Source organism: Oncorhynchus keta, unplaced genomic scaffold (assembly GCF_023373465.1).
Source record: "Oncorhynchus keta strain PuntledgeMale-10-30-2019 unplaced genomic scaffold, Oket_V2 Un_contig_963_pilon_pilon, whole genome shotgun sequence".
Taxonomy (NCBI): Eukaryota; Metazoa; Chordata; class Actinopteri; order Salmoniformes; family Salmonidae; genus Oncorhynchus; species Oncorhynchus keta.
In genome coordinates this window covers 416,063-440,308 of record NW_026290622.1, presented here as the reverse complement: position 1 = coordinate 440,308, position 24,246 = coordinate 416,063, and the positions used below count along the sequence as shown (strand labels likewise).

Genomic DNA, 24,246 nt, shown 5'->3' with positions numbered 1-24,246 from the left:
AGAATCAAATAATTAGATTTCACATCAGTATTTTAATCAAATTTATGACAATCATTATTTTGTAACAGACTACAAACTTAATCAAGCTCTTATTTACATATCCATTGTGTTTTTATTAACAACAATCACAACTAAAGAAAAACAGTCATTCTATACATTGAAATGATTGATCCACTTTTTAAATGGACCAAATATACCATTAGTTCTACAGTAGAACACATGTCTATTGCTCATTACAGTCAGGAGGTCCAAACAGCAGACAAAGGGTTGTAATGTAGACTAGAGTTCAATCCACTAGGATCCAGCTCAACTGGGCTCTTTGCCTTTAACCAAACAGGTACTGAAAGAAGAAACGTCCTAATTTGAGACATTGATTAACAAATGTCCACAAAGTTAGGATTTGGCTCCGAGAGCACAGAGAAAGAGTTAGATTGAAGAGTTCATTCACTTGTTATCAGGAGTCTCTAGCCATTCCAAATGCTCTCTCTCTCTATTCTGTCAGAGTGTCTTCACTTGCAGCAGGCTTTCTTCTTGACTGGCAGGACCTCCAGTAAGACAAATGTGTCTCTCACCCGATCCTCCTGCTCTTTCAGCACTCTGGACACACAGACAGATGCATTGACATGTCACACACTGTCCCCAAATTGACTCTGGAGAAAGAAGGATGTATTTGGAGATTTGAGTTCATCTGAAAGGATTAGCATCCATACAAAATTCCTATTCTAATTGATCAGAGGGGGAGGTGGGAACATTAACATAGCTTATACCTGTCCAATTCATTCAGATCTGGATACCTAGGGGCTGAGCCTCTCCCTCCCTTACCTGGCCAGGTGGATCATGGCCTCTGTCACGTTGTAGCCGGTGTATGCACTGACCTCATAGAATATCACACGGGTGTCCTACAGGGGAGAAGAGACTCAGGTCACTGGTTGTCACCCTGCTAATGTTGTAGGATGTTCATTTGAGCCAAGTTGAAAAATAATCCTGCAGCAACAGGAGATGTTAATTATAATTAATGGACATTTTATTTTTGGGGGTGCCAGCTACTGGCCCTCCAACACCACCACCATTAGCATTTGGTCTCCCATCCAGGGACTGACCAGGACCGACCCTGCTTAGCTACAGAGGCAAGCTCCACGATGGTATGCTGCTGGCAAGTCAAACATTTTTATGTGGAAATTCAACTTTAGAAGATTTTATAACTTGAATATGCTACAAGTTTACATTTCCTGCTGTGCAAGAAAATTCCTGCAACAGGATGGTCAAATTAAGATATGGCATCTGTAGAGGACCTACAGATGGCAATAGTGACAGCTATGCGAGGTCTCGTCCATATTTATAGACAGTGAACAGATTTCCCCCACTCTGTGTTGGTCGTTCAGTTCTTGAGATGAGTGCTATAGGATGATACTTATGAGTCCCTAAACAGAGAACTCACGTGGGCCAGAGTCTCTGCGTCTTTAAGTGGTACCTCCCTCTCAGACGTCGCGTCCATCTTGTTGCCCAGGAGCAGGATGGGAATGCCCACTCCCGCAGCCTCCTGGTAAAACAGAGGTCAATCAAAGGTCAGGCGTCTGCTTAAAACGTTCAGATAAAAATAAACTGGAGAACAGACAATTATTAGTCATGTCCTGTCTGGCCAAAGGCCAAATGTGAGCTGACCTGGACGTTGATGAGCCAGGGTCGCACGGCCTTGAAGCTGTCCAGCAACGTGATGTCGTACATGACCACCACGCCGTCTGCCTTACGGAAGAACTGCTTGGTGATGCTGCGGTACCTGTAGCCAACAGAGAGAACAGTCACAACTGGACAAAATGGAACCCTGTTTATTTTGCCAAAGTGCCAAATGCCAACCTGAGAATGTTGCTTTGTTGTCATTTAAGTCACATTCTCAGACTATCATCCAGGCAAAAATAACACATCACATTCTTAGCTACTGTTATCTATTGGTGAGGTTTTGGCAATACTATTTTCACTGGTCCATGGCCACTCACCTCTCCTGCCCGGCCGTGTCCCACAGCTGCATGGCTACCTGGGTGTTGTCCAACATTAGAGTCTTCACACTGTAGTCAATACCTGTCAGGAATAGCACTCAGACTGGTTATTAGGGTAAGAGCAATACACAGCAATAATATACCGTAGCATTACATCCTTTCATTAATGAACACTAGAGGGGGTAGTTGAGCTATTCATCAAGCTTCATGCTTTAGGTAATTGTCTTTCACAGTCAAAGTGGTGAAATCAAACAAGCTGTCCTAGAATGGAGAACCAAGGGGATTCAGAGGAGAATTAAATGGATTCGATGTGACATAATCTGCGGTGGTACAATGTGTACCGGGGGTTCATAGACTGGGAGTGTGACTTTACGAGCCCTTTCATGTGATGCTGCTTTGCCCTTCAATCTTCTGATAGTAACACACACACACACACACACACACACACACACACACACACACACACACCATTGCATTAACACAAAAAAGGTCCGTGACACCCGTGGTACACAGTGATGTGTTGTCGGCTCTCACCCACAGTAGCGGGGCTGGAGGGGTGGAAGCGGCCGTCACAGAAGGTGCGCAGCAGGGAAGTCTTGCCCACACTGGAGTTGCCCACCAGAACCACCTTAAACAGGCGGTCTGGGGCAGGCACGGCCCTCTCCTTCACCCTCTGGAGGGACAGGCAGAGAAAGAGGTCAACAGAATGATATTTTCAATTGATTGCATATTGAAGAGCTTTGGAAATGATGTTGATCGCTTAGATGAAGGGTTTTAGTTCGATGCTTAACACAATGACAATAGATTTGATCTTATTTTTCGTCCTTCTGTAGCTCAGTTGGTAGAGCATGGCGCTTGTAACGCCAGGGTAGTAGTGGGTTCGATTCCCGGGACCACCCATACGTAGAATGTATGCACACATGACTGTAAGTCGCTTTGGATAAAAGCGTCTGCTAAATGGCATATATTATTTAACTAAGTCAGTTAAGAACAAATTCTTATTGTCAATGATGGCCTAGGAACAGTGGGTTAACTGCCTGTTCAGGGGCAGAACGACAGATTTGTACCTTGTCAGCTCGGGGATTTGAACTTGCAACCTTCCGGTTACTAATCCAACGCTCTAACCACTAGGCTACCCTGCCGCCCCTGTCCTACGACAGCAGGGTCTTCAACCCCTTGCAAGGTTGGGGTCAACTTCATTCTAACTCAGTAATTCCAAAGTGAATTAAAATACAATACATGAATAGAGATTTGCTCACATTTTGGGTCTCCTTGCCGACGGGCTGTCCTCGAGGTGACGAGGGGATATTTCTGATTCTGCTGAAACTACCTTGGTGTTTGAAGGGGGACACTGTCGTGACCGGGACAGGTAAAGGAACAGGGGCGACTAAGATACTACTCTCCAGATCTTCCTTCCCTTGAGCCTCTTCCTCCTCCTCGTCTTCCTCACTGAGCTGGTGCAGCAGGGGCTGGGGCCCTCCATGAAGCAGGTGGGGGAGGTGGTCCTCCTCGATGGAGATAACCCGACGGAGAGGCCACCCATCTGGGGGACCGTCCAGCCCATCGCCCCCAACCTCCGGCTTACTCTGGTACTCTGTATGCCTGTCCCTTTCGTTCTGGGTGGGGGCGAGGGTCTTCTCTGACTCGAACTTGGAGAGCCTCTCCTTCAGCCTCACCCCCTGCGCCTCCACCTCAACCACTTGGGTTGGAGACGAGGTGTTGGAGTCGTGGTAGCCGTTGGCCAGGTCGTAGTTGGTTTTCGGCGAACGTGGTGGACAAGCGGTGTCAACATGGTCCTCGCTAGATGAGGAGGGGGAGGAGACAAAAGAGATTTGAAGGTGTTCTACTGGCAGCGCATCAAGGAACTCATAGGAACCCCCATTGTGGGTGAGGAGTGAGGCTCTTTGGAGACAAGAGGTAGAAACAGAGGATATCGGATGAAAACAATTTGTTTCTGAGTCCCATGTTGCCAAGGCACTTTCACGTTTGTCTCTCGTTACCAAGCATTATCATTAAATGGTAACTCAAAATGGTTCTGGGTGCTGCCATTACTGTCAAGAGCAGCGCAGAAGTCACTACATTTAAAATATATTGTTAGTATATTATATTGCAAATACACTCCTTACGCTGTAAAGTACCTTACATTAAATTGACTCATTTGGTGCCTTGGCCTCAAAAACACATTTTTTGATTGCACATCCTGTTTCTCCTCTTTAATCCAATGTTGATTTAAATCCCGTTACTGACGGACATAAAATCAGTTTCCTTTCACACACGACAAGACTGGTTAATTATGTTCAGGGCACTTTCTAAAGGAAATGACCTCACCTTTTAACCGGCTGCTGGCTGGTGTCCGCGAACAGATGGACCAAGCCGGCTCTCTGCTTCTGTTTGAGGGACTTCCTGGGGTTCTGTAGAGCAAAGAGAACACAACAGAATGGAATATCATAGAAACATTTTTGTTGTTGTCAATGTCCATTTAATGTGGAAATAAATGTGCCTTTGGCTTGAATATGTCTTATCATTCAATATCGCCACAAAGGTAACAGTCAAAATATCATGAGTCAAGAACTCACCACAGCACAGTATACGTCTCGCTCATCTTTTAAATGTTTGTTCATCTCTCTGGATAGATATTGCAAGGAGGACAAAAAACGATAATTTGTCAAATTAAATGTATAACATGCATACTGTGTGTGTGTGTGTGTTTTAACTTACCTGAGAAGGTCTAGTTGTTTCATCAGACTCTGTTTCTCTCTCTCTAGTCCCTCAGTGACTCGGTACATTTCCCTGAGGAGAGAGAGGCACCAAAGCTCACTGAACCACACCTGGACAGTAATCTAGTGAATGTTAGCTGTACTAGGAGTGACATGCCATAGCCACTGATGGAACGTTTGTGTGATGTCTAGGTGAGTGAGTGTGTTTGGTCATTACATCTAGTGGTAATATTAACCCACATCTCTCTCTCCTGGTGCAGGCGGGAAGCCTGGTCCTGCAGCATGGTCAGTTGTTCCTGGGCCAAGGACAGTTCCTGACAGGTGCTCTCCAGCTCTCTGCTCAGTTCCTCGTTGGTCATCTTCAGCTTGACATTCTCCACCCGGCTCTCCTGCTGCTCACTGCTCAGGTCGCGACACTGGAGATCCAACTGGGGGGGTCAAAGGGTAATATTGTTAGGGAGACATGTATTCTATTATAAATCACAGCTTCTTTGTCTTTTACTTTGCTTTATCTGCACCGAAAACACAAAGACTGAAATCAAGAAGGGGGATTAGCCCCGCAGGAGACCAGAGGTGGCCAACCTTCCCCCTGGAGAGTTACAGGAGCCCCGGATGGTATCATTTCTGGAATGTTCCAAAAACTTCTTAAAGTACAAGGTTGACAACAAATAACACATACAAAAGTAACATGATCTATTCACCTAGCTAACTAGCTGTCCAAAAGGCATCAACTCACCATGTAGCTTATTCTTAATGTTTGTCGATAGGCGACCAGAGTGAGGACAGACATTATCAGGAATAAACATGGGGAGTGAAAACTGAATGAAATAGCCCCCTCCTACCCGGTATCTTATTCTGCTGCTATACAACTTTGTATGCGTTGTTTGTTGACAACCTTGTTATTTACTACATTTTTGGAACAGATTCCTGTTGGAACGTTCCACAAATTATAGAGGAGGCACCTCAGTCACTCACCCTCCTCTGTTTCTGGAAGAGCTGCTCCAGCTCTCTCTCCTTACTGGACAGCTGGTGCTCCAGGTCGTGACTACGAGACTGGAGGCGCTCCGAGTCCTGGAGGAGAGACGGAGACAGCACATTAGGATAGGAGAAATTAAACAGAAATACAGTACAACACAACCTTGTTGAGTCCATTGGGTGACTTGTTCAAGGGTATATAGAGGGTAGGGATCCAGCAGGTGTCTAGAGTTTGGTGTTAAGAGACACAGTCCAGGTCTGGGAGAGGGTCTCAAGTCATTTAAACTAACTAATCAACTATATGTACCTGGAGGAGCAGCCGGTCCTTCTCGCTTTTCATTTGTTGCTCCATTTCTTCATACAGACCGCGGATCTCACTGTCGTGTGTGGCTGCTTTCCTGCATGTATGGGGGAGAATGGATTTAATACAACTAAATAACTACTTAACCAGATGCTGTTTACAAGTGGTAGGTTTGAGAGTGATTATAGCTCATTCTGTTTATGTCATAGCCTCACAGGTGTGACTAATTGCCAATGTTAATTCATCAAGCCTTCTGATTGGACAACTGACTAATTAACAGAACAGTTGGCATGTATGTAAACCCTGTTTCTCTTTTAGGCAGCTGCCCATGGGAGGTGATGCAGTCCAGAGGTATGGTGGCTCCTGGGAGTAATGGAGGGAAGAATAATTAATGTCTGCCTCCTGCCTGTGATTTGTGAATGTGTTAGTGGGCCAGAAATGAAAAGGTGAACTTGTGAAACCATTCCTTAATTTATTAAATGTTTGAACATGTATTTCTGTTGTTTTTCTACTTCACTCTGCCTGCTCAACCCAGAGCCAAACAACTGGTCACATTACATTAGTCTACTGCAGTGATTTTCCATCTGTAGCTACACAGACTGGTACATGCACGTACCAGCACACTGTCTGTGTAGATACAGATGGAAAAGCATTGCTCTTGGAATTTTGCATTCCTTTAACATTCCGCCACCTTATTAAGCAACCAATTAGTGAGAGGACTGAAGTTGTCTTAAGTGGTACCACACAGTACCATGAGAACAATGCATTAGTATTACCAAACACACCGGGGACCACAGCCATACAAATACCTAGCCAGCTAGTCATTGTCTATCATCAAAGGTAGTATAGTGTACATTGTTTCAGGGGAGAAAAATAAATTCTCATCTGTCTACATGGCAGCCAATTCCTCAGGCTTGCAATCAATGGTCCTTTTTGAGAATATGATCTCTGAGCTTAGCGGTCTATTGAAAGGGATAATTGGGACATTATGGTAAACCCACATAGAGCTCTGTGTCTACAGGCAGAAACAAAGGCTAGCTTTTTCAAACAAATTTGCATCCTGTAGCACAAACTCAAAAGTTCTGGGACACAAGTCCATGGAGAATACGAGAACCTCCTCCCAGCTGCCCACTGTATTGAGGCTAGGAAACACTGTCACCACTGATAAATCTAAGAGAATTGATCATTTCAATAAGCATTTTAACACAGCTGGCCATGCTTTCCACCTGGCTACCCCTATCCCAGTCAACTGCCCTGCACCCCCCATTTCTCCTCCCCCCAAATCCAGATAGCTGATGTTCTGAAAGAGCTACAAAATCTGGACACCTACAAATCAGCCGGGCTAGAGAATCTGGCCCTGTGCAACTTGGTCCTGGACTTCCTGACAGGCCGCCCCCAGGTGGTGAGGGTAGGTAACATCTCCACCCCGCTGATCCTCAACACTGGGGCCCCACAAGGGTGCGTTCTTAGCCCTTTCCTGTACTCCCTGTTCACCCACGACTGCGTGGCTATGCACACCTCCAACTCAATCATCAAGTTTGCGGACGACACAACAGTGGTAGGCTTGATTACCAACAATGACGAGACAGCCTACAGGGAGGAGGTCCTCGGAGTGTGGTGTCAGGAAAATAACCTCACACTCAACGTCAACAAAACTAAGGAGATGATCGTAGACTTCAGGAAACAGCAGAGGGAACACCCCCCCTATCCACATCAACGGGACAGTAGTGGAGAGGGTGGAAAGTTTTAAGGTCCTCGGCGTACACATCACGGACAAACTGAAATGGTCCATCCACACAGACAGCGTGGTGAAGAAGGCGCAGCAGCGCCTCTTCAACCTCAGGAGGCTGAAGAAATTCGGCTTTACACCAAAAACACAAACTTTTGCAGATGCACAATCGAGAGCATCCTGTCGGGCTGGATCACCGCCTGGTACGGCAACTGCTCCGCCCACAACCGTAAGGCTCTCCAGAGTGTAGTGAGGTCTGCACAACGCATCGCTGGGGGCAAACTACCTGCCCTCCAGGACACCTACACCACCCGATGTCACAGGAAGGCCAAAAAGATCATCAAGGACCACCCAAGCCACTGCCTGTTCACCCCGCTATCATCCAGAAGGCGAGGTCAGTACAGGTGCCTCAAAGCAGGGACCAAGAGACTGAAAAACAGCTTCTATCTCAAGGCCATCAGACTGTTAAACAGCAATCACTAACATGGAGTGGCTGCTGCCAACATACTGACTCATCTCTAGCCACTTTAATAATGGAAAAATGTATGTAATAAATGTATCCCTAGCCACTTTAAACAATGCCACTTTATTTAATGTTTACATACCCTACATTACTCATCTCATATGTATATACTGTACTCTATACCATCTACTGTATCTTGCATATGCTGTTCGGCCATCACTCATATATTTTTTATGTACATCTTTTTCATTCCTGTACACTTGTGTGTATAAGGTAGTTGTTGTGAAATTGTTAGGTTAGATTGCTTGTTAGATATTACTGCATGGTCAGAACTAGAAGCACAAGTATTTCGCTACACTCGCATTAACATCTGCTAACCATGTGTATGTGACAAATAAAATGTGATTTGATTTGATCCTCTCTTTCTAAAATGATCTGCCGAAATTTTTGCAACCCCTATTACTAGCCTGTTCAACCGGCCCAACTGCTCTTAAATGCAAGTAAAACTAAATGCATGCTCTTCAACCGATCGCTGCCCACACCTGCCCGCCCGTCCAGCATCACTACTCTGGACGGTTATGACCTAGAATATGTGGACAACTACAAATACCTAGGTGTCTGGTTAGACTGTAAACTCTCCTTCCAGACCCACATTAAGCATCTCCAATCCAGAATTAAATCTAGGATCGGCTTCCTAATTTGCAAGAAAGCATCCTTTGCTCATGCTGCCAAACATACCCTCATAAAACTGACTATCCTACCGATCCTCGACTTTGGCGATGTCATTTACAAAATAGCCTCCAACACTTTACTCAACAAATTGGATGCAGTCTATCACAGTGCCATCGGTTTTGTCACCAAAGCCCCATATACTACCCACTACTGCGACCTGTATGCTCTCATTGGCTGGCCCTCCCTTCATACTTGTGGCCCTCGCTTCATACTCGTCACCAAACCCACTGGCTCCAGGTCATCTAGAAGTCTTTACTAGGTCTTTACTAGGTAAAGCCCTGCCTTATTTCAGTTCACTGGTCACCATAGCAGCACCCACCCACAGCACGCGCTCCAGCAGGTATATCTCACTGGTCACCCCCAAAGCCAATTCCTTCTTTGGCCGCCTTTCCTTCCAGTTCTCTGCTGCCAATGACTGGAACGAACTGCAAAAATCACTGAAGCTGGAGACTCATATCTCCCTCACTAACTTCAAGCACCAGCTGTCAGAGCAGCTCACAGATCATTGCACCTGTACATAGCCCATCTGTAAATAGCCCATCCAACTACCTCAATCCATACGGTATTAATTTGCTCCTTTGCACCCCAGTATCTCTACTTGCACATTCATCTTCTTCACATCTACCACTCCAGTGTTTAATTGCTACATCGTAATTACCTCACCACTATGGCCTATTTTATTGACTTACCTCCCTTTTCTTACCTCAGTTGCACACACTGTATATAAACATTTTTCTATTGTGTTATTGACTCTGTTTGTTTATTCCATGTGTAAATCTGTGTTGTAGTTTGTGTCGAACTGCTTTGCTTTATCTTGGCCAGGTCACAGTTGTAAATGAAAACTTGTTCTCAACTAGTCTACCTGGTTAAATAAAGGTGAAATATATTTATTTAAATATGAAAAAAACAGGTTCAACGAGTAATATGGAATTTATGTCTGGAGTAGTTGACTTGATAGAACCTCGCTGCATTCATTCACTGAAGGCCTGTATCAACCTTTTGAAGCTGTTAACTACTTGCATGTAAAAGGAGTACTGTCAATGGGATAGAATCCTGAATCAAACGTTATTTGTTCTACAATCTGGTACACAAACAGACCTCTATAGCAAAATAGACCATAGATCTATCACATGGGTTGGAACTGAACAAGCTATTGTCAGTTCTATGAATCAATGACTGCTGTTTGAACTGAATAATTACACTCTGATGAGCTGCAACCGAGAAGCCGAAGACATACTGGACGTGCATTTACAAAGCTGCAAGCTGTTAGTATTGTGCATTAAATGGCTGTGGTTGCAGTCCACTAAACAGTCACAGTGAAGATATCACACATAATGATCACATAATCATGTCTAAATGCCAAAGGGACAGTTTCTCAGACACAGATCAAGTTTTGTCCTGGACTAAAAAGCACTTTCAAAAGAGATTCTCCCTTGGCAATGCTTTGTAGTCTGGGACTAGGCTTAATCTGTGTCCGGTAAACTGGCCCAGGGAGTAGCATGACAACAAAGAGAGGAGGTACTTGTGGTCTCCAACCTCTGGAGGGCGCTCTCCATCTCCCTCCTCTCCTCTTTGGCCTCTTTGATCTGGAAGGTGACTCTGGCCAGGAATTCCTCAAAGTTCGACAGGAGGTGAGGCTCGTCCCTCCTCAGCTGGGCCCACAAGCTGCGCACCTCACTTGGACTGGAGGAGGGGAGGAGAGAAACAGACAGACAGAGGGTAAGAGTTCTGATAAAACTACAGGGACCGGTCACATTCAACTTACTGGTTGACCTCCACTATATCAGAAACCATTGGGATCACTGTAAAGACACAGGGTTCCAAAAGCATAGAAGGGTGGTGCCCAAACAGTTCTGTACACCATGAACCAGCTAAAGCCATGACGGGCAAGTTGAAAGTTCAACCCCACACTTTCCAAGATGAGGCAACAACCCCAAACAAAGATATTTGGGGAATACACACAAGGTGCAATATTGTAATGTTGCATATGTAATATTGTATAGTAATAAAGTAGGTAATAATGTGAGGTGTGGTTGGTTAACTCCACCCACTCCTGGAACACGTTGCTGGCCCCTAGGCTCTCCAGCAGCATACAGAAGTGATTCTCCTCCTCATCCTCCCACCCTCCAGTCAACCTCTCATCCCATTTGCTCTGGTATAGGGCTTCTGAGGGCTTCCTAGAAGTGGGGAGGGTGGGTGCTGCGTCCTCGGCTACAGAGATCCTCCGGCCGTGCAGAAACTGACCTGGGGACGGAGCAGGAAGCATAAGCATCACCAGCAAGATGTCGTAACATCAGTTTGAATTACAAATCAGGGGGTGTTTCAATTTTGAAAGTGCCCTGCACTCACAATTATCAAGTTTCTGATGGTTGTGAAAAGAGAACTCAAGTTTAAGTTTGTAAGTGCATTTTATACAGAGTACAACCTATCCTTACCTGGGTGAGCATCTACTCCCTGCCAGCTAGGAGATAAATGAATCTATACCTTATCTTTGTCACGTTTGAATGTGGTCCCTCACTCCATTGATCTCAAAACACAAGTTATTGAACCAAGAGTAAACCATGAGACATACAGCAGATTGTCCCTTGGGGATGAATAAAGTCATATTGAATTGAATTGAAATTGAATGAAGGGAGATAAAGAGAAAAATAGGGAACTCACTGAATCCTGATGAGAACACTTCGAGAGTGAGGTAGCCGTTCTGGTCAGTGTTCAGGGAGTCAAATACATTCTCCAGTTCTTCAGCAGTGAGGGGTAGTTCTCTGTGAAGCCTCTGTGGAACACAGACACGCACGCACGCACGCACGCACACACACACACACACACACACACACAAGAAATAGATTGTTTCTTCTGCTAAGAGATGTAACACAACACAAGCCCAACAGTCATCTCCTGCTTCACTCCAAAGAGAAAGATATTCAAGTCAGTAGCATTGGTTGTGCGTCTACGACAGCTGTAATATCTGTCACCCTGGACCTTGTCCTGCCTCTCTGAATAGAAATGTGTCAAGGAAAGCACGCGAAAGAAAGCCATTGAATAGAAAATGGGAGTGATTAACTGAGTTTACACCATTATTGTGGATTTCATATTGTCAGTGCCAGTGGTGTGGTCAACGCTAGACCTGATTGCAAAAAGGGACGGGAGAATATTGGCACGGAAGGTATAGGCCATATGATTGTATTCATTAATAGGCAATTACATGTTACATTATCCTTAGATAATGCACACGTCAACATCACCATTTTCCAGGTGATTCTTCTGTTAGCCATTTTAAGCATTTTCTATGAACAATAAATGTACAAAACACTATCCCCTCAAAGCCCTGGAACAATAAATGTACAAAACACTATCCCCTCAAAGCCCGGACAACAACAAAAGCCGTCTCTTGTTCATTTCAAAACAGTGCTTGAGTGAAATACAAAAATTGTGTGTGTAAGTGTGTGTGTAAGTGTGTGTGTAAGTGTGTGTGTAAGTGTGTGTGTAAGTGTGTGTGTAAGTGTGTGTGTAAGTGTGTGCATGCACCTGTTTCTGATGGAAATCCATCCAGTGTTCCTGGACACAGTGATCAAAGGTGCTGTGCTATCGAGTGGCTGCTTCAGTGAGCAGGTGGAGAGGTTCTCGATATGAAAACCTCTGAATGGTCAATGAGGTAGAGAACCATAGCACAAAGCACCTCCTGCATGTCACACTGTCCTCTGGTTATCTCATGGTTGTGAGAGACAGCATCATTTTTGTGTGTGTGTGTGTGTGTGTGTGTGTGTGTGTGTGTGTGTGTGTGTGTGTGTGTGTGTGTGCGTGCGTGCGTGCGTGCGTGCGTGCGTGCGTGTGTACCTTAACCCTTGAAATGAACTTGTTTGTTTGTCTAGTTTTGATTTACATTTGTCAATTAATGTGAATTCAATGTGAATTCAACAAAAAATGTCACTATGTCATTGAATTAAGGTTAAAGGTTAGGTGAAAAAAATACGAAATTCCCTTTGTTGATGACTTTTTTCAAATCCAATTATTTTCCCACATTGATTCAACGTCATCAAATTACATTTTTGGTTGAAATGACGTTGAAACAATGTTGATTCAATCAGTTTTTGCCCAGTGGGTTTTGACATAATTCACATAATTGTCCCTCTGTCAAAACGATGATCTAAGCATGGCTGCATCAATGGGGTAGACATCTATGTCCATAACATCTAAGTTTCTAACAAGTGTAAAACTGAGGCAAAACAAGCCCCCCCATCGCCCCCTCCTCGTACCCTCATATCGGTGTGTGTGATGAAGTGTAAAACTGAGGTAAAACAAGCCCCCCCCATCGCCCCCTCCTTGTACCCTCATATCGGTTCGTGTGATGAAGCCTTTGCCCTCCACATCGCAGGTCTGGAAGAATTCCTTGGTCTTATCCAGCATGGCAATGCTTCCCCAGTCAGAACCCCTCCTGTCTGAACTCTTCCTCATGGGGACAGCTCCTCCTCTGCCCTTGGCCTCAGACTCCTCCATGTCACTAGATATACTTCTGCAGAGTATTCTGGTGGCTCTGAACAAGGTAGAATCAGACATAGCTGTCTCACTCCTCGGCCTGGCCGGTTGGGGTCATGGTGAGTGATGAGACCAGGCACCACAAGTCAGTAGTGATGAGGCCACAGAGACTGTCTAGGAGTTTTCATATCTCAGTAAATGGTCTGTCTAGGAGTTTTCATATCTCAGTAAATGGTCTGTCTAGGAGTTTTCATATCTCAGTAAATGGTCTGTCTATGAGTTTTCATATCTCAGTAAATGGTCTGTCTAGGAGTTTTCATATCTCAGTAAATGGTCTGTCTAGGAGTTTTCATATCTCAGTAAATGGTCTGTCTAGGAGTTTTCATATCTCAGTAAATGGTCTGTCTAGGAGTTTTCATATCTCAGTAAATGGTCTGTCTATGAGTTTTCATATCTCAGTAAATGGTCTGTCTTGTTCCCAGGTTCCTGGGAAGAATAAAAAGGAAAGACATTAGAATATAACCTTAAATCTGTTTGAAAAGTGGGTACATGAAGACCATGATGATTACAGAGAGCATCATGATGTTTTCTTCTTGGATTTATACGCTCTCATAAGTCATTGTTTGACTGCTTTTAAACAGGCAGCCCAATTTTGATATTTTTTTCCACTAATTGTTTTTTCGACCAATAACATCAGATCTTTTTCAAAGCTGATCTGAATTGTCAAAAGACCAATTAGTGAAAAAATATCAGAATCGGTCTGCCTGTCTAAAAGCAGCTTTTGAGATGTGTGTCATGTTGGTAGTGTGTTGTAGGCGAGCAATGCATGAAAGCAGAACTCTTTCTGTGATGAAAGTCTCTTGTCTATGTGAAATAATACAGGAAAGGAGATAGTTGTTACTCAATAGTAACACTATGAGAAAAGTTTGGTCTTGAACCACGTGTCAGCAGTTCTTTGGGTATAAATTCCCTTGTTCATAAGCTGAGACTTTCATCCTAGCTAACATGCTGGGAAGTATGTAAACATAACGGCTTATCTTAATACCGAAGCACACAATCCTCACAACTATGTTAATTCCTGCATACCATAGACTACAGTCTAGACATTGTGAATAAAAACCACTCAATGAAATTCTCTTCAGGTTTGGGAACACTGAATATTAGCAGTTGGTAGGCTGCCTGTATGTTCTAAACACAGAAGTATTACAGTCTGTGCTCTAGAGAGTAACATCCTTGAGCTGCTATCAGTCTATTGCTAATCTGCACCCTGAGCTGCTATGTTTTTCACTACATTGTAAAGCAGGGCTACAGTTAACCACAACAAATTGGGGGGGAGGAAGTGGTTATAGCGGATAGGGCTTCTGTGTAAATGGCGAACGTTAGGTGTGGGTGACAGCATCATGGGCTTCAAATCAAGACCGATCAGACTTGAACTCATGAGGTCTGTACAGTAGCAGTTTTAGTTAAGGTAGAAAAAGAACATGACATGCTCTGTAGGTGTTGACTAATGTGGGGAACATTATTCACAAATTAATACATACCAAACAAAATGGAGTGTCTCTGATTTACATACAGAATAATACGAAATGCTCTGAGACCGGGTTGGTAGCTGATAGCCTATCATATTACAAAACACTGTATTCCACTTTGGGACCAGAATGTCCATCTGCCTTTTACTCATCTAGCCAGACCAAGAAAGAATGTAACATCCCATTTAGAAGGAAATGTCAGTTTGGTTAGTTCTCATTAGAAGGAGCATATCCAACATAAATGGCAACAGTAGGATTTTGTTTTATTTAACATTTGTTTAATTAGGCATTAATTATGTATAAAACCTTCAGAATCTAAAAAAAGAAAGCAATACTATAATTTGTGCAAGATGTTCGTTGCCCTTTCTAACAAAATCAAAACTAGAGTGTGTGCTTGTCATCATGTAAACCATTTTTAAACCGATGGGTGTGAAAATATGCATCATTTCTTACGTCTATATGATCCATAAAAATGTTCACATAGGCAAGTTCATGCTTTCTGTATTGAGTAAAATAAGCTATCAAATTAATTATCGGATAAGCAAAAGGAAAACACTAATAACTTACCTTTTTATATCCAAAAGATTAAGATATTAGCCCTGAAACTTTCAACGTGGAACCAAAATACAGAAAGCGATGATCGCACTTCCTATTTAGGAAGTTCTTGCCTCTCAAACGACGCTTTGAAAAGTAATTCTCAAACCATGTGATGTCATGGGGCAGTCGCCTGAGGGGATTTAGGGTTCGAGTTCTCACTGATAATCACCACTTAAGAGTAGATAGAGCTCCCCTTAAATATCAACATGCAACAGGTAATTAGTACTATTAAAATGACAGCGACACAGTGGAAGGGCAGCATGGACATCAAAAGACTTGTGCGCCACACATAATCTGTAACTATGACAACGACTGGGCAAGGAGGTACACGGTGCCGTCCAAAGGGTGTCCAGGACATGGTCTCTATTTTGTCCCGCTACAAATGAAACACTACATTTGTAACTGTCAATTCTGCAGTCTACTTGGATCAACACTAGCTTTAGTTTTTGGTGCACTCATATATAGAATAATAAACCAGACTTCGCTTACAACCTTTTATTAACATTTAATAGAAATGGTTGCTTATTTGAAAGGAATATTTAAATATTTTACAAGAACTCATCTCACAAATGCCACCTTGTGGTTCAAAATGTAAATAAACCGCTAAAAAGTCTGAAAATCTATTATGATACAATCTATATAAAGTGGCAGTTCACAAAATAAAAACAAGACTCATCTATGATATAAAACCATCACAGTAAGAGTTCCAACTGTATATTTGCTATTTGAAGCCTTAGACATCAATTTTTCTGGGTCATTTTCCCGGCCCGGTCCCTTGAATCTTCTGGAGCAGGTATTCCATCTGTAGGTTCAGGTTGGGCTGTCCCTTCTTCGTCTTTTTGCTCAGCATCTGAAATGTCTCCATTTTCTTCTGTTTGTACTTCTTGATTGCTTCTTCTTTCTGCTCCTTGTTCTTCAAAAACTCCTATATGGAGGAAAAAAATACCACTCGTTGAGAACAGTCCAACGCTTTTGACCTACGATAGTACTTTTCTGAGGGCTTTAATTGAGAACGTGAAAAACTATACCTCTTTCTTATTCTTCTGCTTTTCTTTAACACTTTCAAACTCCTCTTTTGTTTTCTGATAGGAAGTCTTCCTCAGCATTTTCTTTTTACTCCGGTTACTCATGGGTAGACTGGAACACAACGACACATTAACATGTTGCATTGTCTTTTTACTCCGGTTACTCATGGGTAGACTGGAACACAACGACACATTAACATGTTGCATTGTCTTTTTACTCCGGTTACTCATGGGTAGACTGGAACACAACGACACATTAACATGTTGCATTGTCTTTTTACTCCGGTTACTCATGGGTAGACTGGAACACAACGACACATTAACATGTTGCATTGTCTTTTTACTCCGGTTCCTCATGGGTAGACTGGAACACAACGACACATTAACATGTTGCATTGTCTTTTTACTCCGGTTACTCATGGGTAGACTGGAACACAACGACACATTAACATGTTGCATTGTCTTTTTACTCCGGTTCCTCATGGGTAGACTGGAACACAACGACACATTAACATGTTGCATTGTCTTTTTACTCCGGTTACTCATGGGTAGACTGGAACACAACGACACATTAACATGTTGCATTGTCTTTTACTCCGGTTACTCATGGGTAGACTGGAACACAACGATACATTAACATGTTGCATTGTCTTTTTACTCCGGTTCCTCATGGGTAGACTGGAACACAACGACACATTAACATGTTGCATTGTCTTTTTACTCTGGTTACTCATGGGTAGACTGGAACACAACGACACATTAACATGTTGCATTGTCTTTTTACTCCGGTTACTCATGGGTAGACTGGAACACAACGACACATTAACATGTTGCATTGTCTTTTTACTCTGGTTACTCATGGGTAGACTGGAACACAACGACACATTAACATGTTGCATTGTCTTTTTACTCCGGTTCCTCATGGGTAGACTGGAACACAACGACACATTAACATGTTGCATTGTCTTTTTACTCCGGTTACTCATGGGTAGACTGGAACACAACGACACATTAACATGTTGCATTGTCTTTTTACTCCGGTTCCTCATGGGTAGACTGGAACACAACGACACATTAACATGTTGCATTGTCTTTTTACTCCGGTTACTCATGGGTAGACTGGAACACAACGACACATTAACATGTTGCATTGTCTTTTTACTCCGGTTACTCATGGGTAGACTGGAACACAACGACACATTAACATGTTGCATTGTCTTTTTACTCCGGTTCCTCATGGGTAGACTGGAACACAACGACACATTAACATGTTGCATTGTCTTTTACTCTGGTTACTCATGGGTAGACTGGAACACAACGACACATTAACATGTTGCATTGTCTTTTACTCCGGTTACTCATGGGTAGACTGGAACACAACGACACATTAACATGTTGCATTGTCTTTTTAACTCATGGGTAGACTGGAACACAACGACACATTAACATGTTGCGTTGTCTTTTACTCCGGTTCCTCATGGGTAGACTGGAACACAACGATACATTAACATGTTGCGTTGTCTTTTTACTCCGGTTACTCATGGGTAGACTGGAACACAACGACACATTAACATGTTGCATTGTCTTTTTACTCCGGTTACTCATGGGTAGACTGGAACACAACGACACATTAACATGTTGCATTGTCTTTTTACTCCGGTTACTCATGGGTAGACTGGAACACAACGACACATTAACATGTTGCGTTGTCTTTTACTCCGGTTACTCATGGGTAGACTGGAACACAACGACACATTAACATGTTGCATTGTCTTTTTACTCCGGTTACTCATGGGTAGACTGGAACACAAACACATTAACATGTTGCATTGTCTTTTTACTCCGGTTACTCATGGGTAGACTGGAACACAACGATACATTAACATGTTGCATTGTTTTTTACATGGGTAGACTGGAACACAACGACACATTAACATGTTGCATTGTCTTTTTACTCTGGTTACTCATGGGTAGACTGGAACACAACGACACATTAACATGTTGCATTGTCTTTTTACTCACTCATGGGTAGACTGGAACACAACATTAACATGTTGCGTTGTCTTTTACTCCGGTTCCTCATGGGTAGACTGGAACACAACGATACATTAACATGTTGCGTTGTCTTTTACTCCGGTTACTCATGGGTAGACTGGAACACAACGACACATTAACATGTTGCATTGTCTTTTTACTCCGGTTACTCATGGGTAGACTGGAACACAACGACACATTAACATGTTGCGTTGTCTTTTACTCCGGTTCCTCATGGGTAGACTGGAACACAACGATACATTAACATGTTGCGTTGTCTTTTTACTCCGGTTACTCATGGGTAGACTGGAACACAACGACACATTAACATGTTGCATTGTCTTTTTACTCCGGTTACTCATGGGTAGACTGGAACACATACATTAACATGTTGCATTGTCTTTTTACTCCGGTTACTCATGGGTAGACTGGAACACAACGACACATTAACATGTTGCATTGTCTTTTTACTCCGGTTACTCATGGGTAGACTGGAACACAACGACACATTAACATGTTGCATTGTCTTTTTACTCCGGTTACTCATGGGTAGACTGGAACACAACGACACATTAACATGTTGCATTGTCTTTTTACTCCGGTTACTCATGGGTAGACTGGAACACAACGACACATTAACATGTTGCATTGTCTTTTTACTCCGGTTACTCATGGGTAGACTGGAACACAACGACACATTAACATGTTGCATTGTCTTTTACTCCGGTTACTCATGGGTAGACTGGAACACAAACACATTAACATGTTGCATTGTCTTTTTACTCCGGTTCCTCATGGGTAGACTGGAACACAACGATACATTAACATGTTGCATTGTCTTTTACTCCGGTTACTCATGGGTAGACTGGAACACAACGACACATTAACATGTTGCATTGTCTTTTTACTCCGGTTACTCATGGGTAGACTGGAACACAACGACACATTAACATGTTGCATTGTCTTTTTACTCCGGTTCCTCATGGGTAGACTGGAACACAACGATACATTAACATGTTGCATTGTCTTTTTACTCCGGTTACTCATGGGTAGACTGGAACACAACGACACATTAACATGTTGCATTGTCTTTTTACTCCGGTTACTCATGGGTAGACTGGAACACAACGACACATTAACATGTTGCATTGTCTTTTTACTCCGGTTACTCATGGGTAGACTGGAACACAACGACACATTAACATGTTGCATTGTCTTTTTACTCCGGTTCCTCATGGGTAGACTGGAACACAACGACACATTAACATGTTGCATTGTCTTTTTACTCCGGTTACTCATGGGTAGACTGGAACACAACGACACATTAACATGTTGCATTGTCTTTTTACTCCGGTTACTCATGGCTAGACTGGAACACAACGACACATTAACATGTTGCATTGTCTTTTACTCCGGTTCCTCATGGGTAGACTGGAACACAACGACACATTAACATGTTGCATTGTCTTTTTACTCCGGTTACTCATGGGTAGACTGGAACACAACGATACATTAACATGTTGCATTGTCTTTTTACTCCGGTTACTCATGGGTAGACTGGAACACAACGACACATTAACATGTTGCATTGTCTTTTTACTCCGGTTCCTCATGGGTAGACTGGAACACAACGACACATTAACATGTTGCATTGTCTTTTTACTCCGGTTACTCATGGGTAGACTGGAACACAACGACACATTAACATGTTGCATTGTCTTTTACTCCGGTTACTCATGGGTAGACTGGAACACAACGATACATTAACATGTTGCATTGTCTTTTACTCCGGTTCCTCATGGGTAGACTGGAACACAACGATACATTAACATGTTGCATTGTCTTTTTACTCCGGTTACTCATGGGTAGACTGGAACACAACGACACATTAACATGTTGCATTGTCTTTTTACTCCGGTTACTCATGGGTAGACTGGAACACAACGACACATTAACATGTTGCATTGTCTTTTTACTCCGGTTACTCATGGGTAGACTGGAACACAACGACACATTAACATGTTGCATTGTCTTTTTACTCCGGTTCCTCATGGGTAGACTGGAACACAACGACACATTAACATGTTGCATTGTCTTTTTACTCCGGTTACTCATGGGTAGACTGGAACACAACGACACATTAACATGTTGCATTGTCTTTTTACTCCGGTTACTCATGGGTAGACTGGAACACAACGATACATTAACATGTTGCATTGTCTTTTTACTCCGGTTACTCATGGGTAGACTGGAACACAACGATACATTAACATGTTGCATTGTCTTTTTACTCCGGTTACTCATGGGTAGACTGGAACACAACGACACATTAACATGTTGCATTGTCTTTTTACTCCGGTTCCTCATGGGTAGACTGGAACACAACGACACATTAACATGTTGCATTGTCTTTTTACTCCGTTACTCATGGGTAGACTGGAACACAACGACACATTAACATGTTGCATTGTCTTTTTACTCCGGTTACTCATGGGTAGACTGGAACACAACGACACATTAACATGTTGCATTGTCTTTTTACTCCGGTTACTCATGGGTAGACTGGAACACAACGACACATTAACATGTTGCATTGTCTTTTTACTCCGGTTACTCATGGGTAGACTGGAACACAACGACACATTAACATGTTGCATTGTCTTTTTACTCCGGTTACTCATGGGTAGACTGGAACACAACGACACATTAACATGTTGCATTGTCTTTTTACTCCGGTTACTCATGGGTAGACTGGAACACAACGACACATTAACATGTTGCATTGTCTTTTTACTCCGGTTACTCATGGGTAGACTGGAACACAACGACACATTAACATGTTGCATTGTCTTTTTACTCCGGTTACTCATGGGTAGACTGGAACACAACGACACATTAACATGTTGCATTGTCTTTTTACTCCGGTTACTCATGGGTAGACTGGAACACAACGACACATTAACATGTTGCATTGTCTTTTTACTCCGGTTCCTCATGGGTAGACTGGAACACAACGACACATTAACATGTTGCATTGTCTTTTACTCCGGTTACTCATGGGTAGACTGGAACACAACGAGACATTAACATGTTGCATTGTCTTTTTACTCCGGTTACTCATGGGTAGACTGGAACACAACGACACATTAACATGTTGCATTGTCTTTTTACTCCGGTTACTCATGGGTAGACTGGAACACAACGACACATTAACATGTTGCATTGTCTTTTTACTCCGGTTACTCATGGGTAGACTGGAACACAACGACACATTAACATGTTGCATTGTCTTTTTACTCCGGTTACTCATGGGTAGACTGGAACACAACGACACATTAACATGTTGCATTGTCTTTTTACTCCGGTTACTCATGGGTAGACTGGAACACAACGACACATTAACATGTTGCATTGTCTTTTTACTCTGGTTACTCATGGGTAGACTGGAACACAACGATACATTAACATGTTGCATTGTCTTTTTACTCCGGTTACTCATGGGTAGACTGGAACACAACGACACATTAACATGTTGCATTGTCTTTTTACTCCGGTTACTCATGGGTAGACTGGAACACAACGACACATTAACATGTTGCATTGTCTTTTTACTCCGGTTACTCATGGGTAGACTGGAACACAACGACACATTAACATGTTGCATTGTCTTTTTACTCCGGTTACTCATGGGTAGACTGGAACACAACGACACATTAACATGTTGCATTGTCTTTTTACTCTGGTTACTCATGGGTAGACTGGAACACAACGACACATTAACATGTTGCATTGTCTTTTTACTCCGGTTACTCATGGGTAGACTGGAACACAACGACACATTAACATGTTGCATTGTCTTTTACTCCGGTTACTCATGGGTAGACTGGAACACAACGACACATTAACATGTTGCATTGTCTTTTTACTCCGGTTACTCATGGGTAGACTGGAACACAACGACACATTAACATGTTGCATTGTCTTTTTACTCCGGTTACTCATGGGTAGACTGGAACACAACGACACATTAACATGTTGCATTGTCTTTTTACTCCGGTTACTCATGGGTAGACTGGAACACAACGACACATTAACATGTTGCATTGTCTTTTTACTCCGGTTACTCATGGGTAGACTGGAACACAACGACACATTAACATGTTGCATTGTCTTTTTACTCCGGTTACTCATGGGTAGACTGGAACACAACGACACATTAACATGTTGTATTGTAACTCCTTCAAGTGGTTGGCCTTGACTGCAACCACATTTCGCACAAAGCATTGCCACACTTCACTGACAGCGATTACATTTCACACAGTACAGTGCAAATGGATAATGCATTTACATGTTTTTGCACAAACTGCTTTACTCCAAACCAGATTAGCTAATTGTATGGTCACATACACATATTTGGCAGATGTTATTGCGGGTGTAGCGAAATGCTTGTGTTCCTAACTCCTACAGTGCAGTAGTATCTAACAAGTCACAGCAATACACACAAATCTAAAAGCAAAATAATGGAACTAAGAAATATATCAATATTAAGACAAGCAATGTCGGAGTGGCGTTGACTAAAATACAGTAGAATATAATACAATATATACAAATGAAATGAGTAAAGCAGTATGCAAACTTTTAAGTGACTACCTGTCATTCTTTGAGGTCGCAACTGCTGGAGTGGGCTGAGAGGCAGAGTCAGTCTTGTCAGAGGAGATGTCCTCTGCAGGGTCTATGGCTGTAGCTAGGTCCGTGGGAGCTTCCTTCACAGCCATGGGAGCTGCTTCCTCCTCTACTGGACCACCACTGCCAGCCATCCTAGCTTTGGTTCTGTTGATTCTGTTCGTCTTAACCTCATTCCTCAGTTTCTCGGCCTCAGCCTCGTAGAGATGCCTCAGATGTTCGGGGTACTGTTCTGTATATTGGGTTTTGACCTCTGTGTTCTTCCTCCTCTCCTTCCGTAGCAGTTTGTTGTATTCATGTTTCACTTTCTCCTTCCTTTTGAAGGCAAAGCCCTGGCCTGAGGAAAGAGAGATGTTTATGGTTCAAGCATTAATGTATATCTGCAAAAACACTGTTTGTTAACTTACACAAACATTTAGCCACCCATGTAGCTAAGTTAGTTTTAGCTAATTGATCAAGGGGGGGAGGGGTCTAGTTATCCTGGTATTCTAACATATTGAATGACTTCATTTTATACAATGTACATTAACTGCAATTCTAAACACACTTTAGATAGCTAGATAGGCTAGCTTAGCCTGGTTGCCGTCTCTGTTCAGCTAACTATTATATTCCAGTGGCAAGTTAGCTAGCTAAAGTGACTGGAACTCAGACTATGGCTAGCTAGCACTGGCAAGTGAGCTGAGCTACCTTCTCCAATACTGCCGTCGAATACTTTGTGCTCAGAGACCCACTTCTTCTTGCCCCCTGGTCGATTGTAGGGTTGGTTTCTATTGGCACGTTTTCCGTCAAATGTGCCCTTGGTCTTCATTTTCTGCTGTGCTGGTGGTGCCATTTCACTAAATTTTAGCAAAATATCGCACGTTTCATGTGTTTACGTTGCATGTGCTTTTCGTCGCATTGTTATGACGTACGTGGTGGTCTCAGAAAGACATGACAAATCCATCCACAAGCAATCGACCACGAGGGACGTCATTTGTGTTGGTGCGTAAGTAAG

The 24,246-nt window shown here is 42.9% G+C and overlaps 2 protein-coding genes across 7 annotated transcripts; both read right to left on the bottom strand.

The window, feature by feature from the left end:
• Positions 1-12: 12 nt before the first annotated feature.
• On the bottom strand, positions 13-15,727 carry cracr2ab (calcium release activated channel regulator 2Ab). 5 transcript variants are annotated; one of them, XR_008126364.1, is made up of 19 exons: positions 15,481-15,727; positions 13,238-13,870; positions 11,573-11,684; positions 10,963-11,155; positions 10,448-10,594; positions 5,994-6,084; positions 5,687-5,782; positions 4,952-5,139; positions 4,713-4,784; positions 4,571-4,619; positions 4,323-4,405; positions 3,254-3,896; positions 2,529-2,667; positions 1,995-2,076; positions 1,663-1,777; positions 1,439-1,540; positions 823-899; positions 508-650; positions 13-442 (listed from the first exon to the last, which is right to left on the bottom strand). XR_008126364.1 is itself a non-coding variant. In XM_052512937.1 (19 exons), exons 2-18 carry the CDS (start codon positions 13,463-13,465, stop codon positions 510-512), a joined length of 2,505 nt encoding a protein of 834 aa, XP_052368897.1. In that variant the 5' UTR covers positions 13,466-13,870; positions 15,481-15,724; the 3' UTR covers positions 13-442; positions 508-509. The 5 variants fall into 5 exon arrangements, 3 of the variants coding, with proteins under 3 accessions (XP_052368897.1, XP_052368898.1, XP_052368899.1); XM_052512937.1 differs by having other exon boundaries at positions 508-597; positions 15,481-15,724; XR_008126365.1 differs by having other exon boundaries at positions 13-597; positions 768-899; positions 15,481-15,726.
• A 263-nt stretch (positions 15,728-15,990) lies between these two features.
• On the bottom strand, positions 15,991-24,200 carry ccdc59 (coiled-coil domain containing 59). 2 transcript variants are annotated; one of them, XM_052512998.1, is made up of 4 exons: positions 23,940-24,180; positions 23,220-23,589; positions 16,539-16,647; positions 15,991-16,435 (listed from the first exon to the last, which is right to left on the bottom strand). In XM_052512998.1, the coding sequence occupies exons 1-4, from the start codon at positions 24,082-24,084 to the stop codon at positions 16,265-16,267; spliced, it is 795 nt and encodes a 264-aa protein (XP_052368958.1). In that variant the 5' UTR covers positions 24,085-24,180; the 3' UTR covers positions 15,991-16,264. The 2 variants fall into 2 exon arrangements, with proteins under 2 accessions (XP_052368958.1, XP_052368957.1); XM_052512997.1 differs by lacking the exons at positions 15,991-16,435; positions 16,539-16,647 and adding an exon at positions 20,996-22,012 and having other exon boundaries at positions 23,940-24,200.
• Between the last annotated feature and the right edge of the window lie 46 nt (positions 24,201-24,246).